Raw genomic sequence first — 20,010 nt, 5'->3', positions numbered from 1 at the left:
AAATAAAAGCCACGCAATAAATTTGGGAATAATATTTACAAAACATGTATCTGATACTTATGTCCAGAACATATGTTTAAAAAAACCTCTTAAATCTCAAAAGTGAGAAGACAACCTAGAAAAATGCAAAATGTTTCTACATACACTTTTATGTGGAAAATATAGTGATGACAATTAAGCCCACTTAAAAATACTTACTATAATTAGTTATTAGGGAAATGCAAATTGAAAAAAAAAACAAAATAAAATTACAGAATTATTGGAATGGTTAAAATTAGAAAGACTGACAATATCAAGTTTTGACGAGGTATGGAGCAACTGGAAATCTTGTACACTGCTGATAGGAATACAAAATAGTATAGTCACTTAGAAAACCAGGTTGGGCAGTTATAAAACAGATCCCACTGGTTTTTTTTTTTTGGATCAAATTTTAAAAAAATCTAATTTGTTATATATGACAGCAGAATGCATTTCAATTCATATTATACGTATGTAGCTCAATTTTTTCGTATCTCTGGTTCTTCACAATGTAGAGTCACACCATTCGTATCTTCATACATGTACTTAGAGTAATGATGTCCATCTCATTCCACTGCCTTTCCCACTGGTTTTGTTTATAATTGAATATTAACAACTTTTTCTGATCAATGTTAATATAAATGAAACCAACTTACATGAAAAATAATTTGTTGATTCATAAATGAAAAAGTACACTGATATTACTTTCCTTCAAGTATGGTTTGATCAAGATATTCAAGTGATGTTAATCAGGAAACTCTTTCCTAAGCTCTGTTTGAGTCTGGATAGCCTCAACCTCAGCAGGCTTTCTCCCCATAGCAGGGGTCCCACCATTTTAGGTGGTCATAGTCATAGTTTTCAGGTGCCATGAAAAGAAATTTCATGTCTAAGAGTGTTGCAGGTTCTAGGACTAATTCTCATGGCTTAACTTTGGTCACAAGGACACGGCACAGTATAACCTGATTGGCTTAGGCTTGAATCACGTGCATACTTTTGGAGGTAGGGATGTAGTCAGAGCCACAGGAGCTTTATGAAGGGTTCGCATGGATCACCTGGCTAATGATGAAGCCAGGTGATCCGTGGTTTGAGTCCAGGGCTGTCCGATTGCCCCTTGTTCCTGGACATTTCTCTTCCTGCCTTCAGTGTTAGAAAACAAGTGCATGTCCACTACAGAGTATTTGGTAAGCAGACAAAAGTTGAGTGAAGATAATAAAAATAAATAAATAATAAAATGATTCAGTAATAACCTCCATAAGCCTTTTGGTTTATTTTCTTTCAATTGTTAAAAACTTACATATTTTTTCTAAGGTACTTCATTCTGTGTGGTAGTTTTTTCGTTGTTTTGAATTGTCTCTGGTTCTTTTTCAAAGCCAAGCGCAAGTCCTAAAATTCCTTCACATTGAAATACAACTCCACGTGTAAAGAGCTCTGTAAACTGTAAATCCCTGTGCAACAATTACTCATTCTGCTTTAGAACTCACTCTAGTTGTTCGGTGACCTTATTGTTTGTCAAGGAGTTGTCCTTTTGCTTCACTGATCCCAAGACCCATGGGTCCCAGTTGCCTTGAAGATTCTCACACTTTAGGGAATTTCTGAAATAGCCAAGGTGCTAATAAAATTCCACATGTCCGGACTCCTCTCCTAGATATTTCCAGGTAGAATAGGTGGAGGAGAGTTCCAAGGATATCTTTAAATTCAGCTTTTTACTACCCTTTGTCATGTATATAGAATTGTGTATGAAATCATGTGTATAGCACATGAATTTTAATGAGGTATATAAACTCATCTATATTGTTTTGTATGGTTGCAATTAATTCAATCTCATTTAAGTATTAGATTTAATTATATGTAGCATCATTTACTTATTCATTCTAGTGTACATGGATATTTGAGTTGTTGCCAGGGTTTGGCCCTTGTGAATAGTGCTGTTCTGAATATTTTAGTAGATGCTTTTGGTGAACATATGTATGTATTCTTTTGGGTATACAGGTAGGAGTAAAATTGCTGAGTCTTACTATATTCAAATTTTCAACTCCAATTCAGTTTGCTAAAGAGAAAAATTTCAGAGTTTATCCTCATAGTTGTAGTACCCAGGAGTCCTGATGGCTCTGTATTCTTACCAATGCTTGCCTTTATCCAGCCTTTTTATTCTAGCTGGTCTGCATAGTGGTTTTCCATTGTAATTTTGATTTATACTTTCCTAATGGAATTGAGCACATTTTCATACATTTATCCACTGCTTGGCTATCATCTTTGATGAAATGCCCATTTATGTCTCTTGTCCATTTTTTCTAGCAGGTTGCCTACCATTTCTTAAAGATTTTTAGCATTCTTTTTGTACTCTAGATTTGAATTCTTTAATGACAAAACATATTGTTAATATTTTCTTTTACTCTGCTACTTGCTTATCACTCTCTTAATAGCATGTTTTGATTAATAGAATTTCTTAAGTTTAGTGTATTACAGTTTATCTATTATTTCTTTTGAGGGTAACACATTTACCATACTGCTTAGGAGGACTGCCATCTTCAAGTCCTACAGATAGCCAAATATATTTTCTCTGTGTTTATTTTATACAGGCATCTTTTGAAAAACAAGTACCTAAATCATTCTGATGCATATAATCCAGTTTTGCAAAACTTCAATTTTATGCTCCAAACCTCACACATCTTTTAGAAGTTGTGCTCCCTCTGCCTACACCAGTGTTACCACCATGGATTTCCCCTTTTGAAGTTGAACTCACTTTGCAGGCCCTTGGCATCAGGCCATTGTCTCCTCCCCTGGAATTCTACAAGAAGGCAATATCATGCCTGCTGGGGAGTCAATGAGGAATTGGATAGTGAGGTCCTGGTGGCTGGAGAACAAATGTCTTGTGGAGGAACATCAATAATTTGGTGCTTGCTGATTGCCACAGGAGGAAGAAGGCCCTAGGCTACAGATCTATGTTTCCATGCAAACCCAAGCATCTGGATTGTGTACAATATTCTGATTTATAAATGTTAAGCAATCCAAACTAAAAAAATTAATGTGGGGAAGGCAGGGGAGGCAAAGGGGAATGAAGGGAAGTGGGGGGAATGGGAAAAGGAAAGACAGTGGAATGACTCTGACATAACTTTCCTGTGCACATATATGGACATACTACAGTGAATCTCACCATCATGTACATGCACAAGAAATTAATTTAGAAAAAAAAAACATGGATAAATGATAGAAAGATCAGTAGAGAGAAGGGAATAGGGGATGTGGGAGGGAAGGGGAAGGAGAGGTACTGGAGGCTGAATTAGAACAAGATATATTCCATGCTTTTATAATTCTGTCAAAATGGATTCTACTGTCATGTATAACTGAAAAGAACCAATAAATAAATCTTAAAAAGTTGACATAGAAAGCAGCAAAAGCAAAGTCAGTAATTTAAAACTAAGACTCTGAAATTTTTGGCCAAATGTTAATTAAAAAAACAAAAAACACAAAAAAAAGACATCTGTGGGTTTGCTCTAGACTGTGGTCAGACTTTGCCCTAGGGTAGGCACATAGTGAGCCACTTCAGGTGTCATTCTGGGATCAGTGGCAGAAACATCATCTGGGAACACTTTGCAATGCAGAACCTCTGCTTTCAATTCCTGAAGCAGAATCTGCGTTCATCAGTATCCCAGGTGAAGCACCAATCCTGTCTTGTGGTTTCCCACCTTGGTTCAAATTAAAACCATTTTGGGGAAAGAACAAACAAACAAAAAGCAACTATAGCCAAACCACAGACCACAGTAATCAGAGTCTCTGAATATGAGGCCTAGGCTTTGGTATTTTTAGAAAGCAACCTAGGTGATTCAGATAGGCAATCACTGTTTAGAAGCATTAATTTAGGCAGGTCTTTATTTACAAATGGGGAAATTGAAAAATCTCAAAAAGTAGACAGGTGAAATATCTTTCCCATGGTCATTTAGCTGGTGTAGGAGAAGATCTGATTTGTGCTCATTCTCGTATCACCTGATTCCCGAGTCAGTGTTTTCTTGCTTCAGTAGCTTCTGGTTCCTGGGGGGCAGAACTACAAAGTGATCCTGTTCAACTGTAGCTCATTACTGCCGACTTCCAGCTAAGCTCCTTAGCTGTCAGCATTGACAGCTAATAAGATCTACTGGATGAAGTGCTGTGAGCTGATGGGCTCCTCCTTCTGCCTATTCAAGCTGCAATCCATTTTATTCTCTCTGTACATCACCCCAAACTGCAAACTCCTGCCACTCTGAGGAAGGGAAGGACCTCTGCTTGGTTATCAAAATCCCCCTTCACAGGCATAGAATGGAGATGAAGTCTCTTGGCAGCATTAGCTGGCAGTGAGTGTGACTGCTCCATCCCTCTTATACTCTTGGGTTGTGTCATTAGCAGCACAGGTCCAGAATGCAAGACCTTTTGGGCCTGCTTGTCTCTGACCCCAAATTTTACAGGAACTTGGAGGATAAAATGACTGACGCACACACAGCTGTTGAGTCAATATTTCTAATCCTTACTTCCAGGACCAGATTATGCTCATAGTATTCTGACCCTATGGTATAGTCCTCTAGCAGGTTCCTGGTCAAAAGGACTGAAGAGTCCAGTGTCCAAATTTAATGCCTTAAAGACTTGAGTTCCCTTATTATATTTTTGGGATACCATGAAGGAGATATTTTGCATTCTCTAGTGAAACTCCCTTCTGTTCTTTAATATCTTCTTCCTCCTACTTTACAACTGTACTCTTCCCTTTTTGACTTCCTGCTATCAGAATAGCACCTTTCACCTGCCCTAGCCTGGTCTTCTTTCTTCTCCTTCTCATTCTGCCTCTACAGCTTCAAAGATAGGAACTTTTCTCAGAGCTGGAGGAGAGAAGTCCAAGATAGGACCCTATTTAGTGATCAGAGGAAAGTATCATCTGGTGATAATGACACATTTCAGGGACACTATGACCATGCCCAGGTGATCTGTCTAATGGTGCCATTCTTTCTCTCTCTCCTCAAACCTTCCCATTACCTACCCATTGATCTTGCTATAGTCAGATCCATAATAATCTGTGTAAACTCTACGCATATTGCGCACCTTTGGTGTATTAAACCCTAGAATTTTGTTTGATACATGGATGTGAATCTGCTTCACTAACAACATGGGGGACACCCAGCTGCTGCAGGATTGAGATAGCATGAATGACAGTTCTCTGATAACCACTGGCTTGGTGGCAATGGTGATAGCAATGAGAATTCTCCCATGCCACCAGTGTTGGGGGAAAATAAAATTGGTACTTGACCAAAACTTTCAGTCCATGCTTACAACTTGCTTATAACTTGCCTACCTTCTACCAACAATTTTTCATTTTATCTTCTCCAGGTAAAGAAAGTCCTTCCAAGGATCCAATCATATCAAGTGAGGGTTTATCCTCATCCGAACATAAGGAAAACTGTTTCCTGCCACAGAACGTGACACCAGGTATCTAAATCCCAAAGATAAAGTGCTATTTTCAAAAATACCTTTCATATAGAACATTTCAGTTACCTTCGGCAGACTGCCCCCTCCCACCCTTTCCAGGTGTGTCGCAAAACACATCCTTGTAAACAAGACCTTCTGATATTCATACCTTCATTAGTCTCCATTGCTCGAACTTAATCTTTCCCAGGCTGGTACTCAAAGCTCTTCACAATCTGGCACAGGTTAGGAACTCCATACATATTTTCTGGGTTAGAGAAAGTATATGCTCAATCAGATTTTCAGTTACTTGGGGGAGCCAAGTGAATTTTAAAAAATAATTATGCAATCAACATGATATCTCAAAGAGTTGTTTGCACATAGTTGGGGCTCAGAAAATGTTTGATAAATACACCCAATCATTAGGTGAACATATGGGGGGCACATTTATATTCTATAATACCTAACACAGGACCCTAGATGTAGAAGTTTCTGATAAATATTTGTTAAATAAATGAATAAATGAGTGAAGGATACAGAATATGTAGGATGAGACTGGCTGAGCAAAAGGCCATCTGTATGAATCTTTGAGAAGCAGAAAAATATTTGGAAATCAGCATGAGGAAGATTTTATTCTCCACATGTGCCTTGAATAGGCCCTCTTTAAGAGTCTTCAGTGAAGTCCACAAAGCCAAGGTTGCCATGAGAGAAAACTATACTCGTGCTGAACCCTGTGTCAGAAATGCTGAGGACAATCCTTTAGAAGACATGATTACTGTTTTATAGTGGCAGGGACCATTTTCGAAGGCAAATCTCAAGTCAGGCAATCCCTTATATGTTTCTCTCATCATCACGTGCTCACCAGTAAGTGAAGGCCCCCAAATCTCTACTTAACAGGTGGAAAACAGACTCTTAGAGAGGAAAATAACTTCATTGCCATAGAGTTAATATGTGATGAGGAAGGAGATTCGAACCCCTGTCCTCCTTTGTAACCCCCATGTACCACTAAAGATAGGCTTTAATATAGTTACTAATTACCCTGTGAAAATATTCTTTTCCCTGGGATACAAAATACAAATTTGTGGGAAAGTTACATTTTTGAGCCATGGAAATGGATATTGTATAATTATCATACCATATTTTTTCTGTTGTGTTTCAAAATCTGTAAAACTGCTTGGTTGATAATGAGACAAATCTTGCCTTTTGTTTTTTGCTAGTGTGTCAATCTGCTTATCATCTGTCAGCTTGGGCCATCCTGGGGGGGGCAGGAGAGGACCTGAATTACCATCTGTTGTTTTGTGAATGCAGTAGAGTCAGTATTTTGCCTTATTAGTGCATTAAATCAATGAATGGAGGGTATCTTTAGGTAAACCAAACAAACTTCAGGCTGAACTTGTCTGGCTTTCAGTGTTTTTCATCATGATGCTGTTTCCACGAAGGTCATGGAATATGGAGGGAAGACCTGGCACTAGCTGTCAACCTTTCCTTTACGCGAAGCAATCGCAGACAGAGCCAATCAGACACATTATCATGATTACAGCACTGGCTTCCAGAAGGACAATATGGCACAATACACTTACACTACTACTGGAGTGAACTTGGTTTACTGCCCCCTCTGGTGATGCACAGGGTATTATGGGTCCCCACCCACACAAGTATTCTGCTGTGAGTATCAGTTCCCAGTGCTTGAGAGGGCAAAAGCAATTTGCTTATTTGAATCCAGGTCTTTTACATTTTATATATGTGGCTTCACAGGCATGGCAAGGAGATTCACACTAAAGGGGCCAACAGTCAGTGGGGACTAGTCCTGGAAAGATTCTAAGGAGTTTGAATCAGGTTTTGGAAAACAGGAGAGATGGAGTTTGGTAGGAAGGAATCACAGAATGAGTTATTGTTGAATGAAGGCAGCCATGAGCAGTAATTGCTGGAATACTGGGGAGGGGAGCAGGAGCAACAGCTAATGCTTAATGTGTTTAATTGAACCTTTAATAAATACCAGGCACTGAGTAGGAAGGCTTATATGCATATCTCATTTAATAAACCTTAAAAAATCCCTGTAGGAAAGGTTCCATCAAAGCTATTTTTCTAAGGGGAAAAGTTCAAGATGGCAGAGTCAAACCTTGAGCCCAAGTTACTCCTCCCTGGGTTTCATCTTTGTGCTTTGCCTTTTGCTTGAGGTCAGCATGAACTGAGGTTTCTGGGTGGAGCCTTGGCAGGTAGCCAGAGATAGAAGGGTTGGGTGAGAATGGAAAAGACTGGATGGAGTATAGACAAGTGTGCACTCTCATCCATGGAGGTCATATCAAAGCCAGGTTGAGTGTGTTTCATGAGAACTGATCTGTAGCCGTAGCAGTGTCAGGGTTTTGGGGTTAAAACAGGACTTTTAAAGGTGAGGGGAGTTCAATCTGTCCTGTGGACCCAGGCCAGCATGATAGGGGCCATCTCTAATGTGCCGGAAATTTGGAAAGGCTCTGGCAAGTTGGGGCTAAAAGAGAGACTTCCACCATTATCCAGTCCCAATGTATTCTGTTTATTGTGTTGCGTAATTGTTAATAAGATTGCTACTTATTGTCTAAATGAGGCACATTTGAAAGGACAATTAATGTGTGACATGATCCCCCTCAGTGAGGCCTTTGCTGACAATCCTATCCAAAGTCATATCTCTCCTCCAACTGTTGTATCACTGTTTCTTGACTCTATTAAATTTCTTTCACGTAACTTTTCTCCACCTGAAATGAATGTGTTTGTGGAATCAATTACCTCCCAAGTAGAATTCATATTCCCTGAGAACAGGGAACATGTCTACTTTCTTTTCTGCTATATCCTGAGCACCTAAGACAGTTTCTGGCTCCTAGGAGGATCTCAATAGGTATTTGTTAAATGAATGTGCATTCTGAAAGAAATTGAGGATAGACCTTAGTATGTTATCCTGACATCAATAAATTCAGCATCAGAAAGAAACAGGTAAGGGCTGTGTGTTGCTCAGTGGTTAGAGCCCATGAGGTTCTGAGTTCTAGTCCCAGCACCACCAACACCACCAACACCACCAACACCACCAACACCACCAAAACAAACAACTGGTCAGAGAAATACATATATGTATGTATCATATGTAAAGTACATGTCTATTACTATAACTGACATATAAATACATTTCCTTAAATGTGGATAGAATAGAATTCATTCAAAACTTTCACAAATCACCCACAGGAAGCAATGTATGTCCTAGCTGGCTCATGTCATCACCAAAAGAGAAATGACCAATGTGAGTGCATCAGCTGGACACTCCAGAACCCTGCTGGTGTAAAACAGTGTTTGGAGGATCTTTAAGACCACTCTAATCTGAAATTAAGGAGGACACCCATTTAGGATTTGGGTTTTCTGATTATTTCTTCTTTTATTGCATGTCCAGCCTGATCCGTCTCCCTCTGTTTCTTCAGATCTGACACTCTCCTTCTGCGTGAGGAGCCGCTCCAGGAAGTGTGTAAACGGACCCTTGCAGGAATCTGTCCGGAGGCGGCTCTGGGCACTGGAGAATGAGGACCAGGATGTGTGCGCCTTGTTTAAGGTGAGCATGCGACAGGTAAATTCTGAGCGCCTGGCTTCTGTCCTGCGGGATCCTTAGCACCCAGAATAGAGCCTGGAACAAAGTAGGCCCTCAAGAAAATATCTGCCAAAGTGAATGAACGATCAGGTCCACATTCTCTGAGTGAATATGTACAATTCTCTGCTTAATGGGAATGAGTAGAAATTCTGAATAGGGCAACTAGAAGTTGCTGAGTTAGAGAAAATTAGGTTTCAAATCTGCTACTATTTGTTGTATGAGCCTCAGCAAGTTACTCTGTGGAATGGAAATCATAACACCTACCTCATAAGTATATATACATTTTTCTAATGTGGTAAATTTGAATTTTATTTTGGTTACTGTGATATAAAATATTCCATTGCTCTCATTTTAATTCACTTATAACCTTTGATATACTCACAACCTGTTCATCTCCAGAAATGTGTTATCCCAAACTGAAATTGTTATATCATTAAACCCTAACTCTCCACTGTCACCTTCTCCCCAGGCCCTGGTAACTACTGAGTACATATATTTAAAGTAACAAAATTGCCAATCAAAACCCAATAACTATAAGTATTAAGAGGGGAGGAGGAAAATGCCATAAAGTAAATAAACAACTTCATTTTTTATAATGGGTAGAAAATATCTTCAGATGTTAAACCAAGGGGGAAAGGTATGACTAAATTAGCTACAGTTTGATGGGTACTAATTAGGAGAATTAAACTTTGAAATGGATAAAATTTGTTGCAACTAGTGGTGAGGGAAGGACAACATTGCTTTACACAATAAACTAATATGTTTCATTCATTCATTTATTTTTGGTACTGGGACCAAAGCCAGGGGTGCTTTACCACTGAGCTATATCCCTAAACCCTTATAATTTTTAACTTTGAGGCAGGGTCTCACCTGTTTATTTTTAGAGTCTGCATTAATTTGGTACAAAATGAAAGGATAAAAGTGCTCTGACCTGCAGCAAGATAGTTTCTGGTCTTTAGGGAGGAGAACATGAGATAGTAACTGTAGAGAGGTTGGTACTGTGATTGTGTGGAAGTATATACATACAAAGAGTATATACTTTAAAGTATATACTTTATATACCACAAAAAGTAGTTAAAATTTTATTTTATTATTTTATTTTAATTTTTTTTGGGGGTCTTATTTTTTATTTTTTATTTTTATTGGTTGTTCAAAACATTACAAAGCTCTTGACATATCATATTTCATACATTAGATTCAAGTGGGTTATGAACTCCCATTTTTACCCCAAATACAGATTGCAGAATCACATCAGTTACACATCCACATTTTTACATAATGCCATATTAGTAACTGTTGTATTCTACCTTTCCTATCCTCTACTATCCCCCCTCCCCTCCCCTCCCATCTTCTCTCTCTACCCCATCTACTATAATTCATTTCTCTCCTTGTTTTTTTCCCATTCCCCTCACAACCTCTTAAATGTAATTTTGTATAACAACGAGGGTCTCCTTCCATTTCCATGCAATTTCCCTTTTCTCTCCCTTTCCCTCCCACCTCGTGTCTCTGTTTAATGTTAATCTTTTCCTCCTGCTCTTCCTCCCTGCTCTGTTCTTAGTTGCTTTCATTATATCAAAAAGACATTTGGCATTTGTTTTTTAGGGATTGGCTAGCTTCACTTAGCATAATCTGCTCTAATGCCATCCATTTCCCTGCAAATTCCATGATTTTGTCATTTTTTAGTGCAGAGTAATACTCCATTGTGTATAAATGTCACATTTTTTTATCCATTCATCTATTGAAGGGCATCTGCGTTGGTTTCATAGTCTATCTATTGTGAATTGTGCTGCTATGAACATCGATGTGGCAGTATCCCTATAGTACACTCTTTTAAGTTATTCAGGGAATAGTCCAAGTAGGGCAATAGCTGGGTCAAATAGTGGTTCCATTCCCAGCTTTCCCAGGAATCTCCATACTGCTTTCCAAATTGGCTGCACCAATTTGCAGTCCCACCAGCAATGTACAAGAGTACCCTTTTCCCCACATGCTCACCAGCACTTGTTGTTTGACTTCATAATGGCTGCCAATCTTACTGGAGTGAGATGGTATCTCAGGGTGGTTTTGATTTGCATTTCTCTGACTGCTAGAGATGATGAGCTTTTTTTCATGTACTTGTTGATTGATTGTATGTCCTCCTTTGAGAAGTGTCTGTTCAGGTCCTTGGCCCATTTGTTGATTGGGTTATTTGTTATCTTATTGTTTAATTTTTTGAGTTCTTTGTATACTCTGGATATTAGGGCTCTATCTGAAGTGTGAGGAGTAAAAATTTGTTCCCATGATGTAGGCTCCCTATTTACCTCTATTATTGTTTCTCTTGCTGAGAAAAAAAAACTTTTCAGTTTAAGTAAGTCCCATTTGTTGATTCTTGTTATTAACTCTTGTGCTATGGGTGTCCTATTAAGGAATTTGGAGCCCGACCCCACAATATGTAGATCGGAGCCAAATTTTCTTCTATCAGACACAGAGTCTCTGATTTGATATCAAGCTCCTTGATCCATTTTGAGTTAATTTTTGTGCATGGTGAGAGAAGGGGATTCAGTTTCATTTTGTTGCATATGGATTTCCAGTTTTCCCAGCACCATTTGTTGAAGATGCTATCCTTCCTCCATTGCATGCTTTTAGAACATTTATCAAATATAAGATAGTTGTAACTTTGTGGATTAGTCTCTGTGTCCTCTATTCTGTACCATTGGTCCACGCGCCTGTTTTGGTACCAGTAACATGCTGTTTTTGTTACTATTGCTCTGTAGTATAGTTTGAAATCTGGTATCGCTATGCCGCCTGATTCACACTTCCTGCTTAGAGTTGCTTTTGCTATTCTGGGTCTTTTATTTTTCATATGAATTTCATGATTGCTTTATCTATTTCTACAAGAAATGCTGTTGGGATTTTGATTGGCATTGCATTAAACCTATAGAGAACTTTTGGTAATATTGCCATTTTGATGATGTTAGTTCTGCCTATCCATGAACAGGGTATATTTTTCCATCTTCTAAGATCTTCATCTATTTCTCTCTTTAGGGTTCTGTAGTTTTCATTGTATAAATCTTTCACCTCTTTTGTTAGGTTGATTCCCAAATATTTTATTTTTTTTTGAGGATATTGTGAATGGGGTGTTTTTCCTCATTTCCGTTTCAGACATTTTGTCGCTGATATACAGGAATGCCTTTGATTTATGTATGTTGATTTTATATCCTGCCACTTTGCTGAATTCATTTATTAGTTCTAGTAGTTTCTTTGTACACCCTTTTGGGTCTTCTAGGTATAGAATCATGTCTTCCACAAATAGTGATAATATAAGTTCTTCTTTTCCTATTTTTATGCCTTTAATTTCTTTCGTCTGTCTAATTGCTCTGGCCAGTGTTTTGAGAACTATATAATTCACATTCCTTGACTGTAGTTTTTATCACTGGGAAACTATCATGAAAAACTTATTTGAAAAAGTAAAGGCCCCCTCCCCCCGCGCCTGTCAGGTAGGCGGAACTGTGACCACTGACAGAAAAGGCCCAGTGGCCCGCGGAGGGACAGAGCTTCCAATCACTCCTGCAAAGTAGGCGGGCCTGCGACCCACCGGCAGAAGAGGAGCAGCGGCCTGCTGAGAGGCAGAGCTGCCCCCTCCCCCTGGCCGGCAAGGTAGGCGGAACTGTGACCACCAATGGAAAAGGCCCAGTGGCCCGCGGAGGGGCAGAGCTGCCAACCACACCTGCAAGGTAGGCGGGCCTGCGACCCACCGGCAGTACAGGTGCAGTGGCATGCTGAGGGGCAGAGCCGCCCCCTTCCCCCCTGAAAGGTAGGTGGACCTGTGACCCACCGGCAGAACAGGCCCAGGATTCCTCAGAGGGGCAGAGCTGCCCCACGTGCCTGCAAGGTAGGTGGACCTGCGACCACCAATAGAACAGGCCAGACCTGCAAGCGACAAACAGAACAGGCCCAGCGGCCTGCGGAAGGGTAGAGCCATCCCCCCCACGCCTGCAGAGTAGGCAGAACTGCGACCACCGACAGAACAAGCCTAGCGGCCCCCAGAGGGGCACAGCCGCCGCCCGCGCCTGCAAGGTAGGCCCAGCGGCCTGCGGGCATGGTAGGCACATTGCCCCAATTGGAGGAGGGGCAGAGCCACCACCCATGCCTGCGAGGGAGACTTTGCAACTANGTTTAATGTTAATCTTTTCCCTCCTGCTCTTCCTCCTGCTCTGTTCTTAGTTGCTTTCATTATATCAAAGACATTTGGCATTTGTTTTTTAGGGATTGGCTAGCTTCACTTAGCATAATCTGCTCTAGTGCCATCCATTTCCCTGCAAATTCCATGATTTTGTCATTTTTTTAGTGCTGCGTAGTACTCCATTGTGTATAAATGCCACATTTTTTTTTTTTTAATCCATTCATCTATTGAAGGGCATCTGGGTTGGTTCCACAGTCTAGCTATTGTGAATTGTGCTGCTATGAACATCGATGTGGCAGCATCCCTGTATAAACTCTTATAAGATCTTCAGGGAATAGTCCGAGAAGGGCAATAGCTGGGTCAAATGGTGGTTCCATTCCCAGCTTTCCCAGGAATCTCCATACTGCTTTCCAAATTGGCCGCACCAATTTGCAGTCCCACCAGCAATGTACAAGTGTACCCTTTTCCCCACATCCTCTCCAGCACTTGTTGTTGTTTGACTTCATAATGGCGGCCAATCTTACCGGAGTGAGATGGTATCTTAGGGTGGTTTTGATTTGCATTTCTCTGACTGCTAGAGATGGTGAGCATTTTTTCATGTACTTGTTGATTGATTGTATGTCCTCCTCTGAGAAGTGTCTGTTCAGGTCCTTGGCCCATTTGTTGATTGGGTTATTTGTTATCTTATTGTTTAATTTTTTGAGTTCTTTGTATACTCTGGATGTTAGGGCTCTATCTGAAGTGTGAGGAGTAAAGATTTGTTCCCAGGATGTAGGCTCCCTATTTACCTCTCTTATTGTTTCTCTTGCTGAGAAAAAACTTTTTAGTTTAAGTAAGTCCCATTTGTTGATTCTTGTTATTAACTCTTGTGCTATGGGCGTCCTATTAAGGAATTTGGAGCCTGACCCCACAATATGTAGATCAGGAATTCAGGAACTTGGAGACACTGGCTGCTGATTGATCCGTTCAATTTCCTTTTAACTTGAGTCCCATTGATTGGGCAGGAGCAGGGTTTCCTTTAGAGAGCTGGCCTGCTGGGCCAAAACTTGAGCTGGAAAAGGTTGGGGGCCAAAGCTGAGCCTTGAGCCAACTGGATCTGAGATCCAATCAGAGCTCTGCAGCTTACCCACTGCAGGTGACCTTGGGCAGGTGATTTTACCTCTCTGAACCCCAGTCTCCTTGTACTTAAAATATAGGATAATGCCATTTTTAATTAGATCCAATATATCATGGATTATCACATGCATTATTCTTTTCTGTGCCTTTAAGAGAATAATAAAATAAAATATAAAATGGTTAAATATTATAAAAGCATATCTTAGAATGGTTTAAATGCAACTGCACCCTCTTTGTAGGGCTATTGTGGGAATTAAATGAGGTATTACTCATAAAGCTATTGCTGAAGTAGCTGGTATCTAGTAAATTTTCTGCAAATCAATTTTTTACTTTTAACCCCTTCCCCTATTATAGAATCAATATCCTCCAAGGATCTGGGGCCTCCTGGGAATTGGCATGGATGAAACACAGAGCCTAACTTTGCTGAGCTAGGGGCTCTTCTTTTGAATCCTTCTATTTCTTCCTTTTTCCAGTCAGGTTCCCTGAGGATGGGGGGTCAAGGAGTTGGTTTTGATGGCAGGACTTGGCTTGGAAAAGAGATGTTTTGAGACCATTACTAGTTATAGTCAACTATAGAGGTTTGGGAAAACAACAGAGAACAATTTACGGAAAATTCTTCATACCAAAAAAAAAGTATGAACAGTGATTCAGGCCTTTTTCTGATATTAAAAAACAAGAGGCTCATAGACCTCCTTTAAAAAAATATTCTTTTTATTTGTTCTAATTAGTTATAGGCAATAGAATGCATTTTGACACATCATACATAGAGTATAACTTTTCGTTCTTCTGGTTGTTCATGATGTAGAGTTATACAGATCATGTAATTATATATACACATAGGGTCATAATGTCTGATTTATTCTACTATAATTCCTACCCCCATTCCCCCTCCCCTCCCTTCACTCCCCTCTGTCTAGTCCAAAATACCTCTATCCCCCCACCTTGTGAATTAACATCCGCATATCAGAGAAAACATTCTGCCTTTGGTTCTTTGGGATTGGCTTATTTTGCTTCACATAATATTCTACAGTTTCACAGGCCTCCTCTTGCTCTGCTTGTGAGCATGATTTAAACTGAAACAGTCTTTCTAGAGGGCAGCTGAGCGCCTGCATTTTGGAATAGAAACTGTGCATATCCTTGCATTCCAATTGCATTCTGAAATTATTTGTTTCAGAAAAATCAAGGATGTGCACAAATATTTAGCTATAAGGATGTTCATCCCAGGATCATTTCTGATATTGAAAAAATGAACTATGATCCAAATGTGAAAACGTAAGGAATCGCAGGAGGATCGGGAGTTCAAAGCTAGCCTCAGCAAAAGCAAGGTGCTAAGCAACTCAGTGAGACCCTGTCTCTAAATAAAATACAAAATAGGGGCTGGGGATGTGACTCAGTGATCAAGTGCCCCTGAGTTCAATTCCCAGTAGAAAAAAAAATACTAAAACAGACAAACAAAAAAACTCTATAAGGAAATGATAAGAATTAATTGCATTAATACAACAATGGCATATGTAACCATTAAACATTATGCAGACTACTTAACAATATGAAGGATGTTTCACAACATATCATTTAGCAAAAGAAAAAGATTGCAAAAACAATTTAAGTACTATGATTCTCTTTATATAAAATATTTATATGGCAACTCATGTGTAGGAAAAATGATTCATTAGTACAAGAAAGTGTTAACATTTATGATATTTAGGAGAAGAGATTATGAATAATTTTTACTTTTGGGTGCTTTGGTTTTTCTGTTTGTCAGCTTTATAAAAATAATCATTTGACATAGGTATGCAATCAAATTTGCTTCCAAGCTTCCTTCTATGATTCACCCTCTTCTCCCACATAAACTCTTTCTCCCCTTACACAAAAGGTGGTATTCTCTGCACATGGTTCTATACCCGGGTCTCTTTGTTGCAGCTGTTGTTGCATTTATATTTAGAGCCTATATCAGTACACAAAGAACTTCTTCATTCTTTTCTAAGACTGCACAATGTCATGATATTCCACTCGGATGAATCATATTCCATTTCAACCAGACTTCTTTTGATTAATATTTAGCTGTTTCTGTTAGGTGTGTGTGTGTGTGTGTGTGTGTGTGTGTGTGTGTGTGTGTGTTGTAAACTTCCACACCACAGTCAGGAACTTCATCCAGTCTTGGTTCCACAAGTTAGCTTGTCAACAGAGCACCTCCATCACACCAGGATAATTCATTATTCTCTTTATTCAGGAACTTTCAGCAAGGTTGGTGAGTATCCAGTCCCAGAAGGCCCAGTTCATCCTCACCTTCAAGACCATGGAAGAAATCTGGAAATTCTCCACCTACCTGAATTTAGGTATGACATGACAGGCAGGTGGAGGAGGAGCACTGTATAGTTCAGACAGTCTTTAGGGCTTGATATTAAGGAATGGGTTTATCTCTGATAATTAAAAAGGTTAGAGCTCCAAAGAGAATGATTAACTTTTCAAATAGCACAAACTGCCTGAAACCAAATCTAAAGCAAATACTATTACTCTAAAATGTCAAATGAAGAAATTCACTTCCTTATATCCAGGGAGAGATTTCTTTATTAGATATCAATCAATTGATAAGTAATTTGGACATCTGTCAAACTGAAAGTACTGAGATAGATGTGAAGTGTTTTTTTTTTTTTTAATGGAAAACTGCTCTTGAGTAAGTCCAGATAGGTGCTCAAAATATTAAAATTCTAGATGCTTACCCTATGTATTTGGAAAAGATCAAAGAGATGAGGGAATTACCTACTAAAGTGGCCTCAGCAGCAGAAGATTCTAAAAGGTAAGGGAAGATATTAGGGCACTGTGGCAGAACCACTGCAGTGGGCAATGGTTCATCTATCTTCTCCAGGGAGAAAATCCCAGTTGGTTTCAGAGCCAAGCCAAACCTTACAAAAAGTCCTCTGATTTGATGAACATTGGATGTATCCCAGAAAATGCTGGGTTCCCACGGACATACACAGGGAGAAAAATGGTACGGGGCTGGAGGGTCACAATGACCCATGGCTAGAGGTGCAACTTTTCTTACAGTTGTGGTGATTTTCTGTTCTCTCCAAACTGTGTCCAAACTGTGCTCTATGGGCCAGCTGCATCTCTCTCGAATATGACCTGTAGAAAATTAGAATCTCAGGCTCCACCCTAGACCTACTGAGTCAGGGTCTGTGCTTTAATAAGATCCCCAGGTGTTCACTTTCAAGTTCAATAAGCATGATTATCAAGTACACAGGCCTACATCAGTATGATGGGCAGCCAGGATGGAAATAGCTTTTTGTAAGAGAGGAAGAAAAAAAAAAAAACAAGCAAAATGTTAATACAAATAATTCATGTTTGGGGACATGTCAAAGAACTGTATATCATTTTTTTTTTCAATTTTTACATAGCTTTTAGTCTGCTTTTAACAAAGCAGAGCTTGCTGAGCATTGGATAAGGGGCAGGGTCAGAACAGGGAGGATGAAGTCGATCCTGACTCTTGTGAACCATGGAGAAACTTCTCAGCCTCTACATCATCTGGGCCACAGGAATTTGAACCTTAGGTCAGGAGAATGTGAAGGGGAGACCAGGAACCCCCAGAGTCAACCTGGTAAACTTGGAGACCTCTGTGGTTGTATTAGAGAAAGGTAAATGGGTTTGGTCATCTCAGTGCATTTACAGAGACCCACAGTATGCTGAAATAGTAAATATCACTTTAAACATGACTCATATTTCCCAACAGATGCTGAATCTGTTCTAGAATTCATTCTGGAAAGTCTCTAACTGACCTATTTTGCTGTTCTATTCTACTTCCACTTAAGTGGCAGGTTGGGGATGGGGCCTTGGGTGATGCTCAGGATGGAGCTCACTCACTTTCTTTTGCAGCTAAGCACAGAACTCATCCAGTTCAGGAACCTTGTTGGCTTGACTTCCAGGCTATGTGTCCACTTGTTTGGAACACCTTCTCTTTGACCACAAGTACTGGCTCAACTGCAGGTTGGTGGAGGACACAGAGATTCAAGTGTCTATAGATGATGAACACCTGGAAACCATGTACCTGAGTCTCCTGGTACAAGAAGGTAAGGCCGGCATAGGTGGGGGATGGGCCCCCTTTCATATTTTTAATGGGAATCACTGAAATAATTAGGATACCAAGGGAGACAAAAATCATTCAAACATGGGAATATTCACAAATGAACCTACTGTTATAACTGTACATCTAACATTCCTTTAAGTTCAACACTGACATTACATCAACAGCCTTGTTGGTCAATCTCACTGATTGATATTAGAGCTGCCTGGGGAGTTTTAAAAAGATGCCCATACCATGGCTCCACCTTGGCCAATTTTAAATTCCTGGAGATGGGGCCCCAGTCATTGGCAATTTTTTTCTTTTTAATTTCTCATGTAATTCTAATGGCATCTAAGATTGAGAAACACTTATCTAAACATGTGATAAAATTTGATTGCAAAATCAAATTGCAAATCTTGAAAAACCTGAAGTATTTAGTGAAATTAAGCAAAGTGATGTTGAAGAACTCCTGAAGCAACCCATGATCTGTTTACAAATTAGGACACCATCAGATTGGCAGATGGCCAAGTCAGATGACTTCGTAAACACATTGAAAGAGCCAGATTTGCATACAATATTATTATATAAATGATTCTCTTATGATTGCATTGCACAATTTGTGCATGAAGGAAAGAATTGCATCTTGCATTATTATAAAACTCAGGGTAATTAATTCACCTAAATCAACTTATTCTTTGTTGGGTCTAAGCTTTAGTGTGAAGTCGCAATTATAATTCAAATTCTGTTACGTGAAAATGTATTTTTGTTAGTTTTTGTTTTATCTCTTTTTAAAGTAAGGTCCCAATTAAGCCTTCCTTATTCTTACAGATTTCTCAGAAATGTTGGTGTCTATTTTAAGTGAATTTCCTCTCAGTGGCTTTTTTTTTTTTCCTTGCCACTTTTCCTGGGATCACAAAGGACCTCTTATCATGTTCCCACCTCCCCCTTTCCCTGCCCATAGTCCATTTTACTCTCAGAAAGCAAAGCATTTGGGTTCTTGATGGAAATTTTACCTTGAATGATAATCTTCTGTTACATCTTGCAACTCATTGGAAAGGGCTTTTTTTATTTTTTTTCATTATTACAGGCCACTTCTTCTGCAGAGCCCTGTGCTCCTTGACTCAGCCAGCTGAGAAGGAGGGCGAGTGTTTGACACTTTGCAAGAATGAGCTAATCTCTGTGAAGATCTCTGAAGGAGAATCTGAGTGGGAAGGCGTGTCCTTAGTGACTGGTCAGCGGGGCTTGGTGCCTGCCTCAGTCCTGGAGCCTCTGCCTGTCCCTTTCCATCAGTGAGTAGCCCCCCCCCCCCTTCCTGAGAGTTTCCCTGAGCAGACTGAGGTCTGTATAGAACAGAGTAGTCTTGCTTTCAGATAATGGCTTCCACAATACTTGGAAGAGAATAAAATTGGAGTGGATTTTTATTGCTTTATTTTTTTTTAATAGTTAAGAGTTATACAATTTGATGAAATTGGAGACAGCTCTAAATTTCAGAAGGATCTTGTATCTAAGAGGAAATATACCCCATGGCCTCCCCTTATGCAATATTTTTCAATCTATGGACTGAAGGCCACTTGTATTGGCATGACCTGGGGATTTCAGTACAAATCAGACTCTCTTGGGATTGGGACCAGG

The 20,010-nt window shown here is 39.6% G+C and overlaps 1 protein-coding gene across 6 annotated transcripts in view; it reads left to right on the top strand.

The window, feature by feature from the left end:
- Sh3tc2 (SH3 domain and tetratricopeptide repeats 2) overlaps nucleotides 1-20,010 on the top strand; it is a 63,174-nt gene that overhangs the window by 8,344 nt on the left and 34,820 nt on the right. For 5 of the 6 annotated variants that reach the window (XM_048811764.1, XM_048811763.1, XM_015485960.2 and 2 more), the window contains exons 2-6: nucleotides 5,368-5,466; nucleotides 8,883-9,010; nucleotides 16,552-16,657; nucleotides 18,242-18,385; nucleotides 19,466-19,667. In XM_048811764.1, coding sequence (XP_048667721.1) covers nucleotides 5,368-5,466; nucleotides 8,883-9,010; nucleotides 16,552-16,657; nucleotides 18,242-18,385; nucleotides 19,466-19,667 — 679 coding nt within the window. Of the gene's footprint in view, nucleotides 1-5,367; nucleotides 5,467-8,854; nucleotides 9,011-16,551; nucleotides 16,658-18,241; nucleotides 18,386-19,465; nucleotides 19,668-20,010 lie in introns of all 6 variants that reach the window. The other variant, XM_048811766.1, reaches the window with a different exon arrangement.

The sequence above is a fragment of the Marmota marmota genome, unplaced genomic scaffold, assembly GCF_001458135.2.
Source record: "Marmota marmota marmota unplaced genomic scaffold, marMar, whole genome shotgun sequence".
Classification (NCBI taxonomy): Eukaryota; Metazoa; Chordata; class Mammalia; order Rodentia; family Sciuridae; genus Marmota; species Marmota marmota.
Note: the sequence above shows the minus strand (reverse complement) of the source record. Positions and strands in the feature narration are given on the sequence as shown.